The sequence below is a fragment of the Tremella mesenterica genome (genome assembly GCF_000271645.1).
Source record: "Tremella mesenterica DSM 1558 unplaced genomic scaffold TREMEscaffold_3, whole genome shotgun sequence".
Taxonomy (NCBI): domain Eukaryota; kingdom Fungi; phylum Basidiomycota; class Tremellomycetes; order Tremellales; family Tremellaceae; genus Tremella; species Tremella mesenterica.
This window is the reverse complement of record NW_006711227.1, coordinates 1,228,794-1,247,354: the sequence shown is the minus strand read 5'-3', so window position 1 is coordinate 1,247,354 and position 18,561 is coordinate 1,228,794. Positions and strand designations below refer to the sequence as shown.

The following is an 18,561-nucleotide window of genomic DNA, read 5'->3' as shown; positions in this document are numbered from 1 at the left end:
ATCGGGTGGGAGAGGACAGGGGCAGAATGGCAGGATGGCGGATTGATAGGCAGAGCGGGACAAGCCGAAGCCGAATTGGTTACTTTTTTCCTTACCTTGTCAGAAAAAGCTTGGATTACCTTCGGGTCAGACACGGAGCATGCGAGTAAATCCTCCACAACTTGCCCCAACCCCCCCATAGAACGCACAAAGGAGCCGTCATCGCCCAATCCGGTAATTTATAACACCGCATAACACCGATGGTGGCGAACCCTGACCCCATGACTTTTTCGACTCAACCCCCGAAAGGCAAAAAGGATTGGTCGCAAAGTTGCTATAGTAGCTTCTTTTTCTCCCAAACCATCACCCACCCACATCAACACAATGCTCAGAAGAAATACTCACCTCCTACGCAACATCTCTTCTCGTCCTTCCACCTCCCTCCCCTCCCGCTACCGCTCCACCACTGCCTCCACCTCTAGAAAACCTCAACCTTCCGTCGCCGGGGAAAAGGGCATCACCGTCGAAGGGAAAGCCCGTGTCCAAGAACACATCCGTAGGATCCAGAGTAGTGCTCCAAAAGCTGCTGCTCTGGCTGTCCGTCCCGAACCCGCACAACATTTTCAGACTTCTCCGACCACATTCCCCTCTCAAACACCGGCGTTTGATGACCCTCTAGACTCGAAAATCAAGGATGGGCTCGATTACTCGTGAGCTACTTCGCGCTTCGAATACTTATAACTCACACGCAGCTTCATCGGTCTCTCTGGGGGTCAGATATTCCACGAAATGATGCTTCGGCACGATGTGAAAAAGGTCTTCGGATATCCCGGAGGAGCTATCCTTCCCGTTTTCGATGCCATCTACAACTCACCCCATTTCGATTTCGTCTTACCTAGACATGAACAAGGTGCTGGTCATATGGCAGAGGGATATGCTCGTGTCTCTGGAAAACCCGGTGTCGTTCTCGTCACTTCTGGCCCCGGAGCGACAAACGTCATTACACCCATGCAAGACGCCTTGTCGGACGGTGTTCCCATGGTCGTGTTCTGCGGTCAGGTCGCTACCAATCTTATTGGCAGTGATGCTTTCCAAGAAGCAGATGTCGTTGGTATCTCCCGCAGCTGTACCAAATGGAATGTTGTTGTCAAAGACATTGCAGAGTTACCTAGGAGAATCAACGAGGCTTTCAAAATTGCCACAACGGGAAGACCTGGTCCTGTCCTTGTCGACTTACCGAAAGATGTGACTGCTGCCATACTCCGTGCTCCTATTCCCTCCAAGTCGGTACAACCAGGTTCAGCACCTTATCTCCCTTCCAATCCACTCAACCCCGCCACTGTTCCTTCAAGACCTCAACCCGGTGATGCCTCTAGCATCGCCAGAGCAGCCAAGCTCATCAATGGCGCTAAAACTCCTATCGTCTACGCAGGCAACGGAGTACTTTCCTCCCCACACGGACCCAAGCTGCTAAAAGAGCTTTCCGATATTGCCGGCATTCCTGTCACGACGACACTTCAAGGGTTGGGGGCGTTCGATGAGCGAGATGAGAAGTCTTTACATATGCTGGGGATGCACGGAAGTGCGTATGCCAACATTGCAATGCAGGAGGCGGACGTGATCATAGCTTTGGGGGCGAGGTTTGATGATCGTGTGACCGGAAAAGTTGACAGTGAGTTGATGTTTCTACCCGTTTCCACTGTATGAAGTTGACCGTTCCCATGTGGGGCTCTCAGCTGATGATCAGCTTTCGCACCAGCCGCCAAGGCCGCTGCTCTGTTGAACCAGGGTGGTATCATTCACTTTGAGATCCAACCCAAAAACATCAACAAGATCGTTGAGGCACACGTGCCCGTACTGGGAGATGTCGTGGCTTCGCTTGCGGAACTCGTACCCCAGATCGAGCAAAAGGACCGAAGCGCTTGGATAGCCCGCTGCAATGCTAACAAAGAGCGTCTTCCCTTTTCGTATACCCCTAGTCAGCCGGGCGAGAAGCTGAAGCCTCAAGAGGTGGTCAAGGAGCTCAACAAACAGGCTGAGGCATTGGGAAGTGAGTATGGTCGTCTCAACCATCCGTCCATGTAAGGATGTGAAGATCAAGGTGACTGGTGCTGACTTTACTTAGAGGATAAGTTCGTCATTTCAACCGGTGTCGGACAGCATCAGATGTGGGCTTGTCAGTATTACCGATGGACCGAGCCTCGATCATGGGTTTCTTCTGGTGGCTTGGGCGTGAGTCTCACTAGCTCTTCGCTCCTGGACCCAAACTTTGCCCCACCTTCGAGATCGTTGGCAACTGACAATGAGGCATATCGCTCACGCACAGACCATGGGCTTCGGTCTCCCTTCCGCCATCGGAGCCAAAGTCGCTGCTCCCAACAAAATCGTTATTGATATCGATGGTGACGCATCATTCTCCATGACAGCTATGGAACTCGCCACGGCTCATCAATATAACATCGGCGTCAAGGTACTTTTATTCAACAATGAGTTCCAAGGTATGGTGGAACAATGGCAAGATTTGTTCTACGAGAACCGATATTCCCACACGAGAATGACCAACCCAAACTTCGTCAAGCTTTCCGAAGCCATGGGCGCCAAGGCGATGCGATGCGGTAGTCTGCAAGATCTGCCAGGGATGATGAAGGAGTTTTTGGAGTATGATAATGAGAGACCCATCGTGATGGAGTGTTTGGTCAGTAGTGAGCATGTGTATCCTATGGTACCTGCTGGCAAGGCTTTGCACGAGCAGATTGTGAGTGGCTTCTTGTTTCACTCGTCCACCTTTCATACGCTTCTCTGCTCGGCTTTTTCGTAGCAGTCGCCGTCCCTGTCGAGTGTTCCGTTATGAAAACACTCTGCTCGTAGGCAGGGTAGTCGTTGTGGACAGGAGTGATATTATATCAAAGCGGGGCCGCTAATAAACAGCTGCATCCTTCGCTGAGGGATAAACAATGGGTGGAGTGAAGTGGAAGAAGTGTGAAAATCGCCCAGGGATGGGTTTTCCTGTGATCAAGGGATGTTTGTGTAAGGATTGTATGCATGTCAATAAGATGAGTGATCTGGTGTTTGTAGAGGTCACAACATATGGTATCGTCTTGTTTCCGTACTTCAAAGTTGCTTGCAATTCAGATCACCGGCCACCGGCCGACTGGTCGAGTCAGGCTATCTATGGTCCGCTCCGACATGTCCACATCGGAGAAATTTCCGTCCATCAAAAAGTTATGAGCAGATTTGATCGTTTCATCGCCGTCTACTTGTATTTTCGTAACCATGTAATTCTTTTTCTACAAATCGATGGAAGTATGGATCTGGCTTCTCTTGCAAGATACCCCCAATGGGATGATGGAAGATCTTCGGTTAGGTATACTGCGTCCGAGGGAGGGAGAGGGGATCAGGAAGAAGATATCGATATGTCTGTCGGGTATGGGATTCCTGAGAGGTCGGTGAGTTGAGTTTGTGTTCTTGACTTCATCATAATGTTTCCACAGCTATCAAGGGTCGCACAATTTGATCAAGTGAGATGATTTACGGGAGAAGAGGTTATCACCAGGTGAAGGAGACTTTCGTATGAGAGGGCTGAATCACGGAGGGCGAAGTCGAGAAAAGAGATGTTCAAGTGTATCAACCTTCGTGGTCAAATCGCAACTTTGGCGATAATAATCAATTGAAGAGTGGACGTTACTAAGTGAACAAGGGGACAGTAGTACTACTTAAGTGGAGGTGAGGAGTGAAGTAGAGAAAGTAGAAACTGACGACTAGAGATATCTATGTTTAGATACAAACATACTCATTCATCATTTACCCATAATCAGAGAATTTTATGATACCTTGATCCCTTCAAATGGACAAGAAGGAAATACGAAATTACTGATTCCTGATATTGTCATTCATGGTAAGTAAATCCCCCCCCCCTCCTCATTCTCTACCACAGAATTCTGTAAGCTTAATCTCCCTTTATCTACTTACGCCCCTCGATTCACACTTGATGATCTTTGAACCCCCTCGAAATGCACTTGGTTGATATTTCCCAGAACTAGATAAATTAGCAGTAATGGATCATCCTATCCGATTGGTACATTTCGACGTTCAAATCTCTATTGGTGATTTAGCAAAAGCTGCTACTCAATGGTTATTACGTTCTATCCGGTCTACCAACTCGACTCTTTCAAGTGGAACTACAGATCATGGTCTACAGGATGGTGGTGATACTTATACAAATATTGACAAAAACTCGAATGGTAGACGAAATACGAAGGATAGACAAAGAGAAAGAAATGAAAGAATATATTGTCAGAAAAGGGATGAAACGATAAATTCCAATCTGACCAAAGGGGATGATAAAATATTAGATTGTTGTTTGTTTTTTCAACGGAAGGGAGAGGTGATCTTATGGACGGAAGATAAGAATTTAACTTTACTCGTGAGTGATTATTTTCATAACAAACTGTACATCTTCTCTTTCTTCTGTTGTACAGGTATTCGTACTTGTGTATTCCTTTTTCTTGAGGGAATAATAATTTCCGATCTTTTGTCATTTGGTGGTGAGTTTGATGATGAAACCAATCTCAATCATGTATTCGTATGTGTAGGATGTTTACCAGAGTCCACTCGACTCACATGTTCCAATGCGAGGTGTCAGAAGTTTCTCCAAAAGTGGGCAACCACTCACTTGGAGAGTTCCGCGACATGTTGGGTTTTATTGTGCTTGACAGCAGCTCATAATTCAGGCAGAAGCAAATTCCATTTCTACTCTACATCTTCCGCGACCATCTCTTCTAAACCTACTAAGTGCTCTGAACATTTCTTTTCCCACCCTCGAGGTTTTGTCAACACAACACCAAACGATCTCTCAAGCAAATATTCCTGATTTCCCACAGGTTTTGATAGATGATTCAGATATGGAATTAGATTATCATCCTGTACGTTTATTTTCAGTTCAATCATGTTTTTTCCTTCTATCCCTCCCCCTCTCCCTCCAGACGTTCTTCTCACTTCACGAGTACTATTTTCTGGTATCACCTCCAATTCTATCATCTGGTTTCTTCTTATATTCCTTTGGTCGCCTGTCATATGGGGCTGAGATGCATCTTCTCTCCACACCTCATTTTTCAGTTGTGGCCAACCCCCAACGCTGTATGATTAAATGGTGTGAATACTGTATGAAAGAACAAAAGAAATGTCAACTCATAATATATAGGAACCTTCCCCTCCATCCGTGCGAAAATTTCTTAATCCATTTATCGACCTTCCACCTATTCCTGATCTCCCATCTCGTATTCCACCTCAATATCAAATCAAACCTTCTCTCCGGCGATCATCCACATCGACTTCTTCTTCTTCTCTCACATTATCCACTTCATCTGTTCCAGATGTAGAATTCCTTGAATTACTAAATAACGTTTTCTTGCCCATCTCTCATCAACTTACACGACTAGTCTCTCAGCCTTTTCCCGGTTCTTCCTCTTCCTTCTCTTCTGGACTGACGACTTTCTCTCAGGTCCCTCCTCCGACGACAGCGACAACAACGATGATCACTACACCGACATCGACAACAACATTAACATCGACTCTCTTTCCCACCACATCTGCAACCTCGACATCGACAATGATCTCATCACCATCACTCCGTTTCGGAATTTCTACCAGTACCAACGCATCGAATGAAACTAATGGATTACATCGACTAAGGGATCCAACATCAACATCAACATCGACAACGACATCTACAACCATCTCATCCACCTCCAAAACTCTGACGACCCCAACGAAAACATTGACGACTCTTCGCACGACCCTTGAAGCTCTTACAAAGCTCGAAAAATCTTTATTCCCTTCTTTAACCCCTTCCTCTGAAATTCCAAGAATGACAAATCAACATCAATCCCTTCTCCGTTCCATCGCTTCTATCCGAACTTTAATAGCTTTCATCTCACCTACTTCTCCCACACTTCGTCGACCTCGGACTGGAGAAGTCATAGAAACCATAATGCCCTTCTGTCAATTTCTAGATATGTTAGGAGTGGAATATGATCCGATCATTTTTGAAGAATTGAGAAATAAATTACGACCTTCTCATGGAATATGACTTTTTGTATTCTTTTCATCTGTCATACGATACTGGATACATATATGCACATGTATGCTCAAAACAATTTATACAATACAATCATATGAAGAAAAAGAATCGTTGATGTTATGTAATGCTAAATACGATACAGTGACAAAATCAACATTTCCTATACGAACCAACTCTCTTGGACTATCACCCCTACTTCTTCTAATTGGTCCAAGACTCCTGTCCACACATCAGGATCGTCAGGTCCTATCACTCCTCTAGAAGAAACATGTCCATCTAATATTCTTCCTGTAGCAAAGGCGAGTGTTTTACCTACTGTCATTGACATTGCAGAGGAGGTCTCATCCCCATAATGTACTAATGATGCTGTTACTTTCATTCCACGTTCCGGATGACGTTCAGCTTCATAACTAACATCACTGGAGTTGTGCTCGCTGAAATTAATCCCCATCGGTGCCAATTCTGATGGGAGTTTATTTTGGGAAATAGTAGGAGTTGTAATGGAAGTTTGTGAATATGATTTAGGAGCATTGAGTGGAGAAGGGAGGGGGGAGATGGTGTTAGGAACAAGATGAAATGTATGATGAAGAAGTACCATATCCCTTTCTTTGGGTAAATAACGAAGTCGGTGTCCGAGGAGATGAGCGGTAATGTCGATTGGTGTTTTTGTTTGAGGAAGAGGTAGATCCGAATTAAGAGTAGACTTGCTACCTAACAGTCCTAACCTGACTTATCAGTCCTAGAATTCCTGATTACCATACAGTTTGAGAGCCGGGGTTATACAACTGTGAAAGACGAGAAAGGACTTATGATTACTCCTACCCGTACGGTACTCGTGAATGGTAGATATGTGTAGCTCATCACGTTGTCCGACTGTCGAAAAAGGGATTTTGAGATGTTGACAAGAGTGGGATGGAGCATGAGATGAGGAAGAAGACACTAGGCCGAACATGACTTACCATTCCAAAGCGATCACCACATCTTCCCCTTCCTTACCTAACATTCCCTCCCAACTCCCTTCATTCATTCCTACATCTCGCCTTGTCTGTTCCGCACATACCATCAAGAAATCCTCCCAGTCCTTCGGTTCTCTATACAACGGAGTCAAACTCAACAAACCTATTTTTCTAAAACCATCCATGACCTTGCAAAATCCCTCGTAGCGTAACGTACCCCTGAATATATCGTCCATATTTTCCACAGAGCCCATACCGTATTTGGCGGCGTATGGAAGAGAATCTCTATTGGCCACTCCTTCTAAATTCAATCCTCTCCAAAGGTCGAGAGATGTGAATGGATGGGATATTATCCCCCCGGCTGGTATATGATGAATTGAGTTGTGGAGTTTGTACGTTGCGGGATTCAATGAGGCTGTGAGGACTGCTTTTGAGGACCAAGCGAATTTGTAACCTAGAGGGACCTGCTATCAGTCCCAAACACAGTATCCCATTGGTTGGCGAGTCATGTATTTTGGGTACTCGATGATGCAGTGGAAGTTCGGATAGGGCGTCAAAGTCAGTCACGTTTTAAGGAACAAGTGAGAGGAGAGAGACAAGGCCATTAGGATGATACGAGCAGTGGATTTAAAATGATGGAAGATATATGTAGAAGAGAAGGTATTGAATAAGAGGAGGATGAACTCACATCGGCACATTCTGGTGAAGGTAAACCTCCACACCATGAGACGAACGACGTGACACGTTTCCCTTCCCTTTTGGCCCTCCCAAGAATCCTCATGGCCGCCCTGATCAAGATCAGCATTGTCCACCGGCCAATTATCCCACAGACGATTCCACGAACTCACATCGAGTCAATTCCGGGATCGAGTCCACATTCATTGAGCAAAACTACACCTTTATTCACGGCGCTACAAATCAGCTGAAGGGGGTAAAGGCAGCAGCAGACTCACTCATGATGCAAAGATTTCATCTCTGGTGAAATATACGAAGCCGTCACCATATGTTTCCCATGAGCGATACATAATCGCGCGACCGATGGATGCTTAGGAGCTGGTAAGAGGCTATCTGTCAGTGATCGTACATGATCCTGTATGAGCTTACCTAACTATCACATCCGCCGTCAGGATAGCATTGCTCAAGGCAGATTGATCGGAGACGTCGATATGTAAAGCAGTGACATTAGATCGTCCACCAGCCAGCGCATGAGCTTCAGCTAAGTTGTTGCTGCCTGGTCATCAGCGCAGAAAGTAGAGAGAATAACTCACCGATGGCTAATTCAATATCACCCCGTTGGACGAATACGTCCACTGCTGGACCTGCGACCAGACCACTACCGAGCAAGAGCACTTTCTTCTTTGGGCGGATTTTTGTGGTTTTTGTGGAGGAAGGAGCAACCGAGGAGGAGGACACGATTGATGTTCCAGTGGCAATCCGCCACTTTTCTAACTTGGACTCAAGGTGACGATGGGGTTCGATCAGTTGACCATGGTCCACGATGCTCGCTCGCTTCAGTGTATCGTCAAGATGTCTCTGGTTGGTCGAAGCATCGCACAGACCAAGAGCTCGGCCAACATATGGTAATAGGCATCGCGAAAAATGATCTGAAGCTTCAATGGCTATAAAGTCAGCTCAGACACAGGAGGATCTCAGAGAGCTGACGCATTTCCGCAGGAAGTATGTCCGTGGTGGAGATCAACACTCCGCCAGGACCGATAAAGTGAGGCTGATCAATAGTCGTGTGCTTGTCAACAAACTCCAGCCCACCCTGTCAATCAGCACCGAAGATCCAGATCGTCGAAAACTCACGTGAAGATCACATGTGACATCCTGTACGACCACAAGCTTTTGTTTCCCCGCTTCTGCATCTACTAAAGTGTTCAGGTCAGACGTCGACATGACTGGTGGAAAGCCGTCATTCCAGCCGACTCCGTTGATCAATGTGGTCAAATACGGGGTAATCTTCGTTTGTCAGCTAGTCCAAAATGTGTAAAATCAAAGCTCACTTTGGCAGAGAAAATGGAGCGATAGAAATTCGGACGAGCGTAGTAATCTGCTCTGTCGTAATGTCTTCCATCCTCTCTGACTAAATAATCGGATGGGGTGATGTGATAGGCAGAAATGCCGTTCGAGTCTACCTCAGTAAGCTGTCAATCCCGTCTGAAGGAAGGGGAACTGACTTGTTGACTGAACGTCTGATAGTTGTCCAACTGGTATCCACTGCACTCCCATAGCGTCCAACATCTCCATGGCTCCTTGTGCGACCTTCCCCTTTCCAGTGACACCAATTACTATCGGTTTTGATCCTCCACTAACGGGAATTTTACACGCATCACCGGTCCTACGGAGCGCGAGTTTGTACTCCTGCAATGATTGGAAGGTATATGGTCTAGGGAGATGCTATATGATCAGCATCTCATGTGTGGACAAGACACAAGTAGATGGCCCACAAGCAAAGATGTGGCTTGGCCTCTTTGAAGCAATGCCAATCCTGTCAGGGACAAAGCTTCTCCCGCACCTACAGCTGCACTCATCAGCTCTGCCTTACTTCCCGATGTAGTGTGAACTTACCCCCGGCATACCAACCGAAAGCCGCCACTCTCTCTTGCTTCTCTCCATCGGGAGAAATGGTAGTGAGAAGCTCATGATCTATCAAAGTCTGTTTAGTCTCCATCATAGCATTCAACAACGACATGTTGTGTTCCTATTTCCATCAGTTGCAGCTACGGCACACGGAATGGAATCCGAACTCACTTGACCTTTATGGGTATGTGAGAAGATCATCCATTTCCTGTTTCTATCCCCTAACCTTCTCACTTGATCCGCAGGAGGTTCTTTGATGCCCAAAACCACATCTGCCTTGTCTAACTGATCAACAATTTTTGCACCTACGCTGAGATATGCGTTATCAGGGTAACATCGTCTTTGACAAGATTCCACTTCCACCTCGAGATCTCTTGAAGATGACAAGAGTGAAGAGATACCAGAAGGTGTAAGAGGAGTTCGACGTTCCCATATCCTCTTCGGGTCTTCACGTCGGATCCCAAGTGTTATGTGTCGTCTACGGAAGAACCTGTGATGTAATTTGAGAGGACCTCTTCGAAGCATGATTGTGAGATTATGTCAGTGGAATGTAATGGTGCAAAGAAAGAGTCAGTAGGAAGGAAGTATGATGAAGAGATGACACGAGGGTATGACATGATGACCAGAAGCATATGTCTCGAATGGGATGAACAAGGGAAGGGGTATAGTAGATTGAACATGTCTTTGATTCGGCTCATAGTCAATCGTGATCGCATGTTCCGGCCGAAGAATGGAGAGATGTGATAAACACGTGGTAACCACGTTCTTCGTTTCCGGTAAATCCACGTCACCTCCCCCGACCAGACTTTCTTCCACTGGCCACTGACTAGACTTTAACCGAGCATCGACTGTCAAATCAAACCTTACACAATGGCTATCTCAGACGAGACTAAAGACCGTTTCAACGCTACTCTGGGCGTTCTCAAGGTATGTCGCTACTATGACATCCTGCAGATCAAACGGTTGAACGAGAAGAACTGACTAGAAAGACGGTGGTGACGGTCGGTTGGATCCCTTTTATCATCTATATCGGGTATCGGAATTCTTCCCCTCAGCCTTCTCTTATCAAGTGAGTCTTTCATGTCTCTTCTTCCGCCCCATCTATCCGATTCACTCCATTGCAGAGGTCGTGTATCTTTAGTCATGATTTATCAATGGCCGCGTAAGATTGTCTTTCCTTCCATGAAATGGTTGTAAGCTTTCTTCTGGGCAGTGTGTTTGATCATCAAAAAGCTCAGTTTTGGCTCTTATAGACCGTAGCCGCTTGAATATATTGATGAGGAAAAGGAACGAACATGTGGCTGATATATTCAGACTCATCACCCCTTTGGCCTAATCTCTGGACTTACATACTTTATTCAAGGTATGTTCACCTGCCAATTCTCCATTATCAGAGCTCAACTAAGCTTCAGTTTCGTCAGGTGACTCCTCCACTCATGCATCCTCATCTTTGACATCTTAATCTCTCCGTTTGCTGTATATGGTGAAGTCCTTAATTCGGTGATTGTCCTTTCGCGTTTCCATCTCTTGCTTCTGATATTCCGTCGATCGTCGATCACTTGTCTGTGGAATATCTCGCGTTGCCTCTGTCTGTCGACGTAACTCTGAAGTAAAGACACAGATGGAGAACCAGCAATGATGATCCCCCTCGAGGATGTCTCTCCCAAGTGGACGAGATCCGAGTCACTCTGTCTTACGATAAGGGCGACAGAGTGGATTCAGAGGCCCGGCTGAGCTGTGTTCTTTCTCCTTCGTCGATCATACCCTATATCACCTTTTCCATCACTAGTTCAAGTACTGATGCTCCGTCTCCTCACCCCCGTTCTAAATTTATCCTGATTCCTGCCACTTCCTTGTACCCGGCTTTGATGTATACAGTGTCCACTGTGATCCATCCGCGATGATTGTCTTCCCCAAGGAAGGTCCAACCTGCATGCATCGATTGTGAGGGTGAAATCATGATATGGAACTGCATATACACATCGCCCGAACACTCCAGGCATTAATACATCTTGCTGAGAACAGGAAAACTGCGGAAATAATACTGTTGGGGTCATTGTGGTGTCGGGAATTTTGCTGAGGTTCATCCGTGCTCAAGGTGCCAATCAAGATGAAGTCTTCCCTGGACAATCCGCACATCCGCACTGTCCAGGAGGACAAGAACATTCGTCACCGCAACTATTGGTCAACATCTTTTCTAACTTCCCTCTCCCCGCTCTATACTTCTATAGTAGGGAGAGAACGTCATGTCTTCAAGCGTAGTCGAGAGGGGAAAGGTTGCAGACTGAGGGAAGGAGCCACTCACGCGCAGGCTTTGGCAGGTTCGGATTTCTTGGGGCAATTCGCACATTTACACTCTCCAGGTGGGCATGAACATGACTCGCCACAGCTATCATCAGCGTTTGTCTCAAAATCAGGTTACACTATCAGTCATCAGAACGTGACAACTTGACAAGCAGGGTTAGGAATGAGGTCAAGGACAACATAGCTCACCTGCACCCTTTCGCTTTGTCCTTGTGCGGACAGTTGGCGCATGCGCATTGACCAGGAGGGCAAGAACACCCTTCAGAGCAACTTTGATATCAGCCCTCTTCTCATACTGCAGTGTTGAACCCCTGCTAAATGCAGCATTTCTCACACCGCATATCTCGCGTCCGCCTGTCAATCAAATGCAAGATGTCGGGCGTCGTTCCTCTGATGACAAATACGAGTGTCACGATACTACGCGTCCCGTCATTCAAGACGGGAGATGTGACAAGAAGAGGGCGAAAGACATACCTGCAAGCATCTTTCTTCTCTTTAGCGGGACAATTGGCACAAGAACATTGTCCGGGGGGGCATGAACATTCTTCTCCACATCTGACGTCAGCCTCTATTCAATTTGTTCCCCACTGTGAGCGGCAACTCCACTCTCCCTTTCATGTTCACCTGACAGAGGTGGGCGTATCGTTCTGAGATGGGGGATGGTACAACTGAGGAGAATTTGGTCACTCACTCGCATGCCTTAGCAGGAGCCTTTTCTTTCCCTGTGGATTTGACGTTAGAGCAACCTGCACAGGAACATTCTCCCGGCGGACAAGAACAGGATGGACCGCAACTACCCGTCAGATTTACCTAGGTATGAACGAAACTGCTCACCTGCATTCCCCGGCTTTTTCGTCCTTTGCCTTTTCTTTGCCTTTGTTGTTTGGACATCCGGCACAAGTGCATTCGCCAGGGGGACAAGAGCAAGAGGTGCCGCATCTGGAGATCAGTTGTCATGGTCGATCTTCCTTACTTGACTCTCCTGCGACCAATCTGAGCCCAAATATAAATATACTTTTTTTTCATACCGCTGGTTACCTCAATTTAGCACGACCGATAGGGAGTGTCCGAGCGGGATGCAGGAAAGGTCATCAATATGGAGAGAGGAAACAAGAGAAGACTCACGTGCATGCCTTTACTTGCCCGCTAGAACCAGGACAAGAAGCACAATCGCATTTACCGGCTTCGCAAGTACATCCCTCAGACCCTCTATGTATAAGCCCTCATTCTCTGTCAAATCATCCCATTCTTTGTGCCAGATCACAGGGTCAGATCTTGACGAGGAAGACACCCATGGGCACGGGGTAGTCAAGAAAAGTAAAGTGATTTTGGATCATATTGAGAAGTCAAGTATGACTCACCCGCACTTGCCTGTTTTCTTAGTAGAGTCCGAGGAACACGAAGAGCAAGCGCATTTTCCCGAAGCACAGGTACAATTTCCTTCGTTCGAGCAACTAAAGATAAGCCTTCGTCTTCGAACACAGGTCTTAAGGGTCGGTACTATGAGAATATTCCAACCCCGCTTTCTCGGACGTTCTGGTCGTTTCCTTCTGAAAGTCTGACATGGAAGTTGACCATACAAGAGCCTATGAGATGAGGAGTGTAGAGACTAGAGATGAAGGAGAATGAACGACTCACTTGCAATTTTGCACAGCAGGAGCAGGTTGGCACCCACAAGATTTCTCCTTGGTTTCGACAGGACCAATGGTCAGCTCATTTATCTACCCGAGAGCTTGAGAAGATACTCACGCGGACATGTTGATTCTTAGATGACTAAACTGTACTGAACTAGTCTGGACTGGGCTGGAATGAGACTGGGTCGAGATGAGGATAAGAAGAAAGAAGAGAAGGAATTTAAAGTAGAAGAGAGTGGTTGAGCCAATTCTGCGGTTTGCGTCGATTTGGCGCACTTAGGGCGTCAAAGAAAAGATCCTTTGATACATTTTTGACTTTCCTTTGTGCCTCAGTTTATTCGGATTTGAAAATGGGCAGAAAGGCCGCATCACAAGTACGTGTCACCACAACTCCTTGCTTGGCAGATGATACGGGACTCGTGCCCATCCATGGTGCCATGGGGATATCGGGAGTACGGCGATGTGAACGAGATACGACTTGATCCGTAAGTCATTCTTCTTCGCGATCGTCGTGGAGCGCTTAGCCATTTGTCTCTCACGAGATGAAGGAATACATCCTCCTTCTCGCCTTCACCTGTGTATCATCCGAGTAACCACCAGCGCTACATCCCTCCCTACTTGACAACGACGTATGATGATCACCATGCAACATGCAACATGCAACAACCTCCACGTACAAGGATTCACTTGAAAATGTGATAAAAGACGAGTTGAAATGGCCAAAAGAACAACTCCTACGACTCCCCGCTGATCACGGCTGAAATGCCTCATTGTAAACAGATTCCCGGATCTTCATGAGTTCTCGTCGGTTCGACCTCTCCTCTTGCAAATCTTTCCTCCTTCAGCCACCTATGATCTTACAAGAAGCCCGCTTGAAGACATGGATCATCTTTACCCACCTTGGGCACCGCCCATAGACAGCAAATGTTTCTGATGAGCTCTCCCGGCTTATTGGGTGGGGGATCGCAGTCACAATGTCAAGATGTACGAATTTCTGCCCTATATGAGCTCCGCTCCCTCTCCTCAGTCCTCAAGGTCTTCAAAGTGCCATATCATCGACAGATACAGTGTCTTGTCCCTCGTTGAACTTATGCATCAATGCTAGCCCCTAACCTATCCACTGCGCCGGAGCCCCACATGTCAATCGGAGCCCCCATTCTTCAGCCAAAGTCCAAAGTCCGCAAAGTCGCAAAAAAAAATCTCACCCATGTCAACTCACTCTCTCGTTAAACAATATTTCGCCCTGGTCCCTCCTTACTTCCTCCATCTTCCTCCTCCTCTCATTTTGATTCAGCCGGATAACCAGGAATGCCTCATCCAACATATCTTCCAATCATCCCTTCCTGAACCTGGACCGACATACAGGAGACAGTTTTGGAGGAGGATAGTTGGGTATCTAGAAGATGTTCTAAGGCGTCATACGAATGAAGACGATGCGTCTGAGATAGATGTACAGGAACAGGGAAGAGAAGAGGAAGGAGACGGAGGAGATCCAGAAGTTGACGAGAGGATTTATTCGGCTTTGGCTGATTTGATGGCTTTGCCCTTGGAGCACGAGTGAGTTGGATAATACCTTGTTCTCTCTCTCGTTGCATTGATAATAACTCCTCGTGTCGGTTTGCCCTCATGCGTCATGCGGCGCCTCGTTGGTGATGTGCACTCCTAGAGAGGTGCTTTTTCTTTGATGGTCCGAATATCGTGAGGCGAGGAAGTCGGGACTGAGGTGGCCGGGGGTGATGAAGCTGATCGTCAGAGAAACGTCATATAGGACTTTTCTCTACCCTCTTGGAGATACCGAAGCTAGGATTATATTGTTGGAAGACATTGCTGTCATACAAGGGGGCACCACAGGTCTTAGAACATGGAAAGCCTCGTAGGTTGATGTACAAGTTGTCTCAAATTCACTATCCGCTTTCTAGGGTCATCAGTCTACAAATGTGCTCTACTCCAAGATTTAGGTTACTGCTCGCTCAGCAGCTGATCGTATCTCGTCAGCCGTAGACATGAGAAGGCAGAGATGTGAAAGATCGAAGCAGCTGAGAAATACAGATTACACCTTGCTCATCACATACATTTGAACACGATCTCACTTCCCCCTGGACCCATAGTGGAGTTGGGCGCAGGAACAGGATTCTTGTCCATCTTTCTTGCACAACGACAAAGGGAGGTCATAGCTACCGATCTCGATGCGACCGATGGGAGGCAAGCACCTCTAAAAAGACTGCAACACAACGTCGGTATGAGTGGGTGCTCCCTGTTCAGTCGTATCACACGATCTTCCGCAGCATGAAAAGCTGCTTCTGAGTGACAGTAATCAAAAGAGGAAAGACTTATGGCAGATCATGTCGAGGAAAATGTGAAGGTTACACCGCTCGATTGGGCAGATAGTCTTCGGCCAAAGAGCGAACGACCGGCTGTATGGGAAGAACTCACAAGTCGACCATATACCGTAGTCGCTGCAGACGTTGTGAGCCACTCTCTTCTCTCTCTTTCAGACGGGATTCTTCAACTTGGATTCAAGAGGACGTAGAATGTAAAGTGAACTGATGTCAAGGTCTATGACCCTGATCTGATACCTCTACTCGTATCCACCCTTCGTATCTTACTACACGTCGGAAGTACTGCCGTGGTCTCTGCAACCGTTCGAAACCCAGACACGATAGATACCTTCGTTCGGACATGTGGTATGTTGGTACAAACTCAATCAGGACTCGAGGTAATTAACGTGCAGAGGTCAGTGGTATAGATGTCGAGGTCTTTCGATTGGATGTCATGCCCAAAGATGATCCGACCTTTTATGACAACGGTCTAGACTCTTCATGCGAGGTTCAAATCATGCGGTTGACACCGTCATCGGCATCCATGTTGAGTAAGGAAAGCGAGGGCCAACAGGAAATGATGAACGAGTGCAAATGATGTATGATACAATGCATAATGCCTAGGCGCCCTCGACAGCGAGCTGAATGTCAGCACGAGTCTAGCGATTGATGCGGTTTCTTGACCAGACAGACGACGAGATCCTTGATGCCACTCATTAAAGTGGAAAGATTGAGGGCAAGGGGAGGAATGCGAGGAAGAATGGAGGATGACTGACCAAGTCCGAGTCACCAGCATCTTGGATAGCCATCACTCCGACGCGGAACAATTTTCCAGCGGCAGTACCGAGGTCAATGTTGGAACCTTCGTAGTGGTGAACGTTGCATTTGGCCCTGCATGTCAGCCCTACTGCCTACAGCGTGTCCTACCGATGCCCTTGCAAGCCCTTCGTGAGGAGCAAGTAGTCACACATTCCAGCTTAGGGCTGAGATAGTCGAGTAGATACAAGAAGACAGAAAAGAAACGAGACACAAGAACAGAACTCACAACATGGCGTAGTATTCAATCTCGGATTTCCGAAGAGGGGGACAGTTCTTCGAAATGAGGACGAGTTTGGCTATCCGTCAGCGAATCGTCTTGCTCATACTTCTTCCTCTGCCAGCATCATCAAGCTTAATGCTGCTGTACTACAATGCACAGGAACAGAGAGACAGCAATGATGTCTGTCATACGACTTCCAGAGCATGATCAGAGATGAACAAGCGACAACTGACCTTTACCCGACCGCAAGTTTTTAAGAGCCTGTTTGATTCCCAAAGAGTATCTACCCGATTTAACCACCAACTGAAGACGAGCGTTAATGTTGTCGCTAGTCTTGGCTGACTTCTTTTTAGTGGGTGCCATGATGTCTGCTTTTTGTCGATGAACGAAGGCGAACGATGAAGGGGAGAGAGTTTCGTAGGAAGTTCGGCATTTTGATTCAGACGGAGTTATTTCAATGTGGCACTTGTCATTCATCTTCGTATTCTGGGATTTCCGTTTCCTCCACTTCGTGTCAGGATTGATGTACTTCACCGACAACCATCTTATCAAGCCCACGCATACTTGGTAAAGCGTATAGGTCTGCTGCATACTGGATTTTCCGACTGTTGAATTACAAAGGAAAAGAAACTCAAAATATCATCCAAGGAAAAAGAATCCTCCTCTTCTATGGCTTCGGCACTCACCATCGGTTTAGGCCTTTTAGGTGCCGGATTAGCAGGTCGAGTAGCTGTCCAACTGTTTCGTGCGAGTAAACCGGCGGAACAGTTCTTAAGAGGAGGGTTCAAGAGTAAAATGGATAGATCGGAGGCTATTGCGATATTAGGATTGAGGTGAGTTGATTCTTTTCCCACTTTCAGGACAACCTTAAATGCTACGCTCGTGTACCTCATTGCTGGCAGGCATAACATGTGCTCTATGCCCATATTTCAGATGGTCCATGTAAGGGGACAGATAGAATAGGAGCTGAGAATCTAGAGAACCTATAACATCGATCAGATTGAAAGAAGCACATAGGAGATTAATGCTTGCCAATCATCCAGACAGAGGAGGGGCACCGTATCTAGCAGGAAAAGTTAATGAGGCTAAGGCGATGTTAGAGTGAGTTCAATATATACATCATATCTTCTACCAACTCCCTACACTCGCATCTGTGAGTGATAAGTCAAAGGGAGGAGATCTCGATTCATAGGATTTAGAAATATTGTCGCTGACGCTCTTTTATCTTTTTTCACGTTCCCTCCCTCTCACTAATTTCTGTCTCCGTACGGGCCATTTCGACCTCTGAACGTATGCGTTCTTCATGTTTGCGACTTTGCTCTTCAGTAAAGAGATCCGGCGTTGAGGTTGAACGGAGGGGATTGTATTATTAGCATTAGTCGGATTCCATCATGCACTTCTCTCGCGTCGAAACACCTTAGCATATGAAGACACAAACGTCTATTTCACCATGACACTTGTTGTGAACTAGTTGTTCTCAAGGGGGTCTGTTGATCTTTCGCATGTCCCTCTTCACCCCCTAGCCAGTATGTGGCGCCTGAAGTATGGCCTGAGAGCGGCGAGCGGCGTGTTGAGTGGGTTAGTTATCGCAGGTAGCCAACCGGATTTATCAAATGCGATCGAATGACCGAAATTTTCGCCTCCACCTCCACAGTCCATCTTTAGTTCC

The 18,561-nt window shown here is 46.8% G+C and overlaps 8 protein-coding genes across 8 annotated transcripts; 4 read left to right on the top strand and 4 right to left on the bottom strand.

The window, feature by feature from the left end:
- Positions 1 to 341: 341 nt before the first annotated feature.
- On the top strand, positions 342 to 3,039 carry TREMEDRAFT_38349 (acetolactate synthase). Its single transcript, XM_007003250.1, has 6 exons — positions 342 to 689; positions 732 to 1,651; positions 1,727 to 2,029; positions 2,105 to 2,211; positions 2,306 to 2,734; positions 2,908 to 3,039. The coding sequence occupies exons 1-6, from the start codon at positions 364 to 366 to the stop codon at positions 2,944 to 2,946; spliced, it is 2,124 nt and encodes a 707-aa protein (XP_007003312.1). The 5' UTR covers positions 342 to 363; the 3' UTR covers positions 2,947 to 3,039.
- Positions 3,040 to 3,392: 353 nt separating this feature from the next.
- On the top strand, positions 3,393 to 4,496 carry TREMEDRAFT_61213 (uncharacterized protein; the record flags this gene model as incomplete). Its single annotated transcript, XM_007003494.1, has 4 exons — positions 3,393 to 3,425; positions 3,742 to 3,874; positions 4,032 to 4,402; positions 4,458 to 4,496. 4 exons carry the CDS (start codon positions 3,393 to 3,395, stop codon positions 4,494 to 4,496), a joined length of 576 nt encoding a protein of 191 aa, XP_007003556.1.
- Positions 4,497 to 4,814: 318 nt separating this feature from the next.
- On the bottom strand, positions 4,815 to 6,127 carry TREMEDRAFT_56642 (uncharacterized protein). The gene is made up of 2 exons (XM_007003328.1): positions 5,180 to 6,127; positions 4,815 to 4,901 (listed from the first exon to the last, which is right to left on the bottom strand). Exon 1 carries the CDS (start codon positions 5,713 to 5,715, stop codon positions 5,476 to 5,478), a length of 240 nt encoding a protein of 79 aa, XP_007003390.1. The 5' UTR covers positions 5,716 to 6,127; the 3' UTR covers positions 4,815 to 4,901; positions 5,180 to 5,475.
- A 91-nt stretch (positions 6,128 to 6,218) lies between these two features.
- TREMEDRAFT_29255 (uncharacterized protein) lies at positions 6,219 to 10,122 on the bottom strand (the record flags this gene model as incomplete). The annotated part of the gene is made up of 15 exons (XM_007003219.1): positions 6,219 to 6,488; positions 6,627 to 6,783; positions 7,018 to 7,478; positions 7,703 to 7,802; positions 7,863 to 7,925; positions 7,968 to 8,078; positions 8,119 to 8,245; positions 8,283 to 8,633; positions 8,677 to 8,782; positions 8,824 to 8,976; positions 9,021 to 9,152; positions 9,208 to 9,414; positions 9,465 to 9,538; positions 9,586 to 9,718; positions 9,769 to 10,122. The coding sequence occupies 15 exons, from the start codon at positions 10,120 to 10,122 to the stop codon at positions 6,219 to 6,221; spliced, it is 2,799 nt and encodes a 932-aa protein (XP_007003281.1).
- Positions 10,123 to 11,702: 1,580 nt separating this feature from the next.
- TREMEDRAFT_28490 (uncharacterized protein) lies at positions 11,703 to 12,452 on the bottom strand (the record flags this gene model as incomplete). The annotated part of the gene is made up of 4 exons (XM_007003128.1): positions 11,703 to 11,775; positions 11,903 to 11,986; positions 12,091 to 12,171; positions 12,376 to 12,452. Coding segments are annotated over 4 exons (315 nt in total), but the record flags the coding sequence as incomplete, so codon positions are not given.
- A 2,290-nt stretch (positions 12,453 to 14,742) lies between these two features.
- TREMEDRAFT_61209 (uncharacterized protein) lies at positions 14,743 to 16,072 on the top strand (the record flags this gene model as incomplete). Its single annotated transcript, XM_007003493.1, has 5 exons — positions 14,743 to 15,092; positions 15,289 to 15,408; positions 15,585 to 15,778; positions 15,875 to 16,002; positions 16,031 to 16,072. 5 exons carry the CDS (start codon positions 14,743 to 14,745, stop codon positions 16,070 to 16,072), a joined length of 834 nt encoding a protein of 277 aa, XP_007003555.1.
- Positions 16,073 to 16,569: 497 nt separating this feature from the next.
- TREMEDRAFT_28902 (uncharacterized protein) lies at positions 16,570 to 17,255 on the bottom strand (the record flags this gene model as incomplete). The annotated part of the gene is made up of 3 exons (XM_007003167.1): positions 16,570 to 16,744; positions 16,899 to 16,968; positions 17,126 to 17,255. 3 exons carry the CDS (start codon positions 17,253 to 17,255, stop codon positions 16,570 to 16,572), a joined length of 375 nt encoding a protein of 124 aa, XP_007003229.1.
- Positions 17,256 to 17,651: 396 nt separating this feature from the next.
- Positions 17,652 to 17,997, top strand: TREMEDRAFT_24181 (uncharacterized protein; the record flags this gene model as incomplete). The annotated part of the gene is made up of 2 exons (XM_007003121.2): positions 17,652 to 17,725; positions 17,871 to 17,997. Coding segments are annotated over 2 exons (201 nt in total), but the record flags the coding sequence as incomplete, so codon positions are not given.
- Between the last annotated feature and the right edge of the window lie 564 nt (positions 17,998 to 18,561).

Bases quoted from the DNA above. Each gene is read 5' to 3' on its own strand.
- TREMEDRAFT_38349 (XM_007003250.1), top strand. From the start codon at position 364: ATGCTCAGAAGAAATACTCACCTCCTACGCAACATCTCTTCTCGTCCT. The intron at 2,030-2,104 runs GTGAGTATGGTC...GACTTTACTTAG, and splicing joins ACAGGCTGAGGCATTGGGAA to AGGATAAGTTCGTCATTTCA. The intron at 2,735-2,907 runs GTGAGTGGCTTC...GCTAATAAACAG, and splicing joins AGGCTTTGCACGAGCAGATT to CTGCATCCTTCGCTGAGGGA.
- TREMEDRAFT_56642 (XM_007003328.1), bottom strand. From the start codon at position 5,715: ATGGTTGTAGATGTCGTTGTCGATGTTGATGTTGATGTTGGATCCCTT.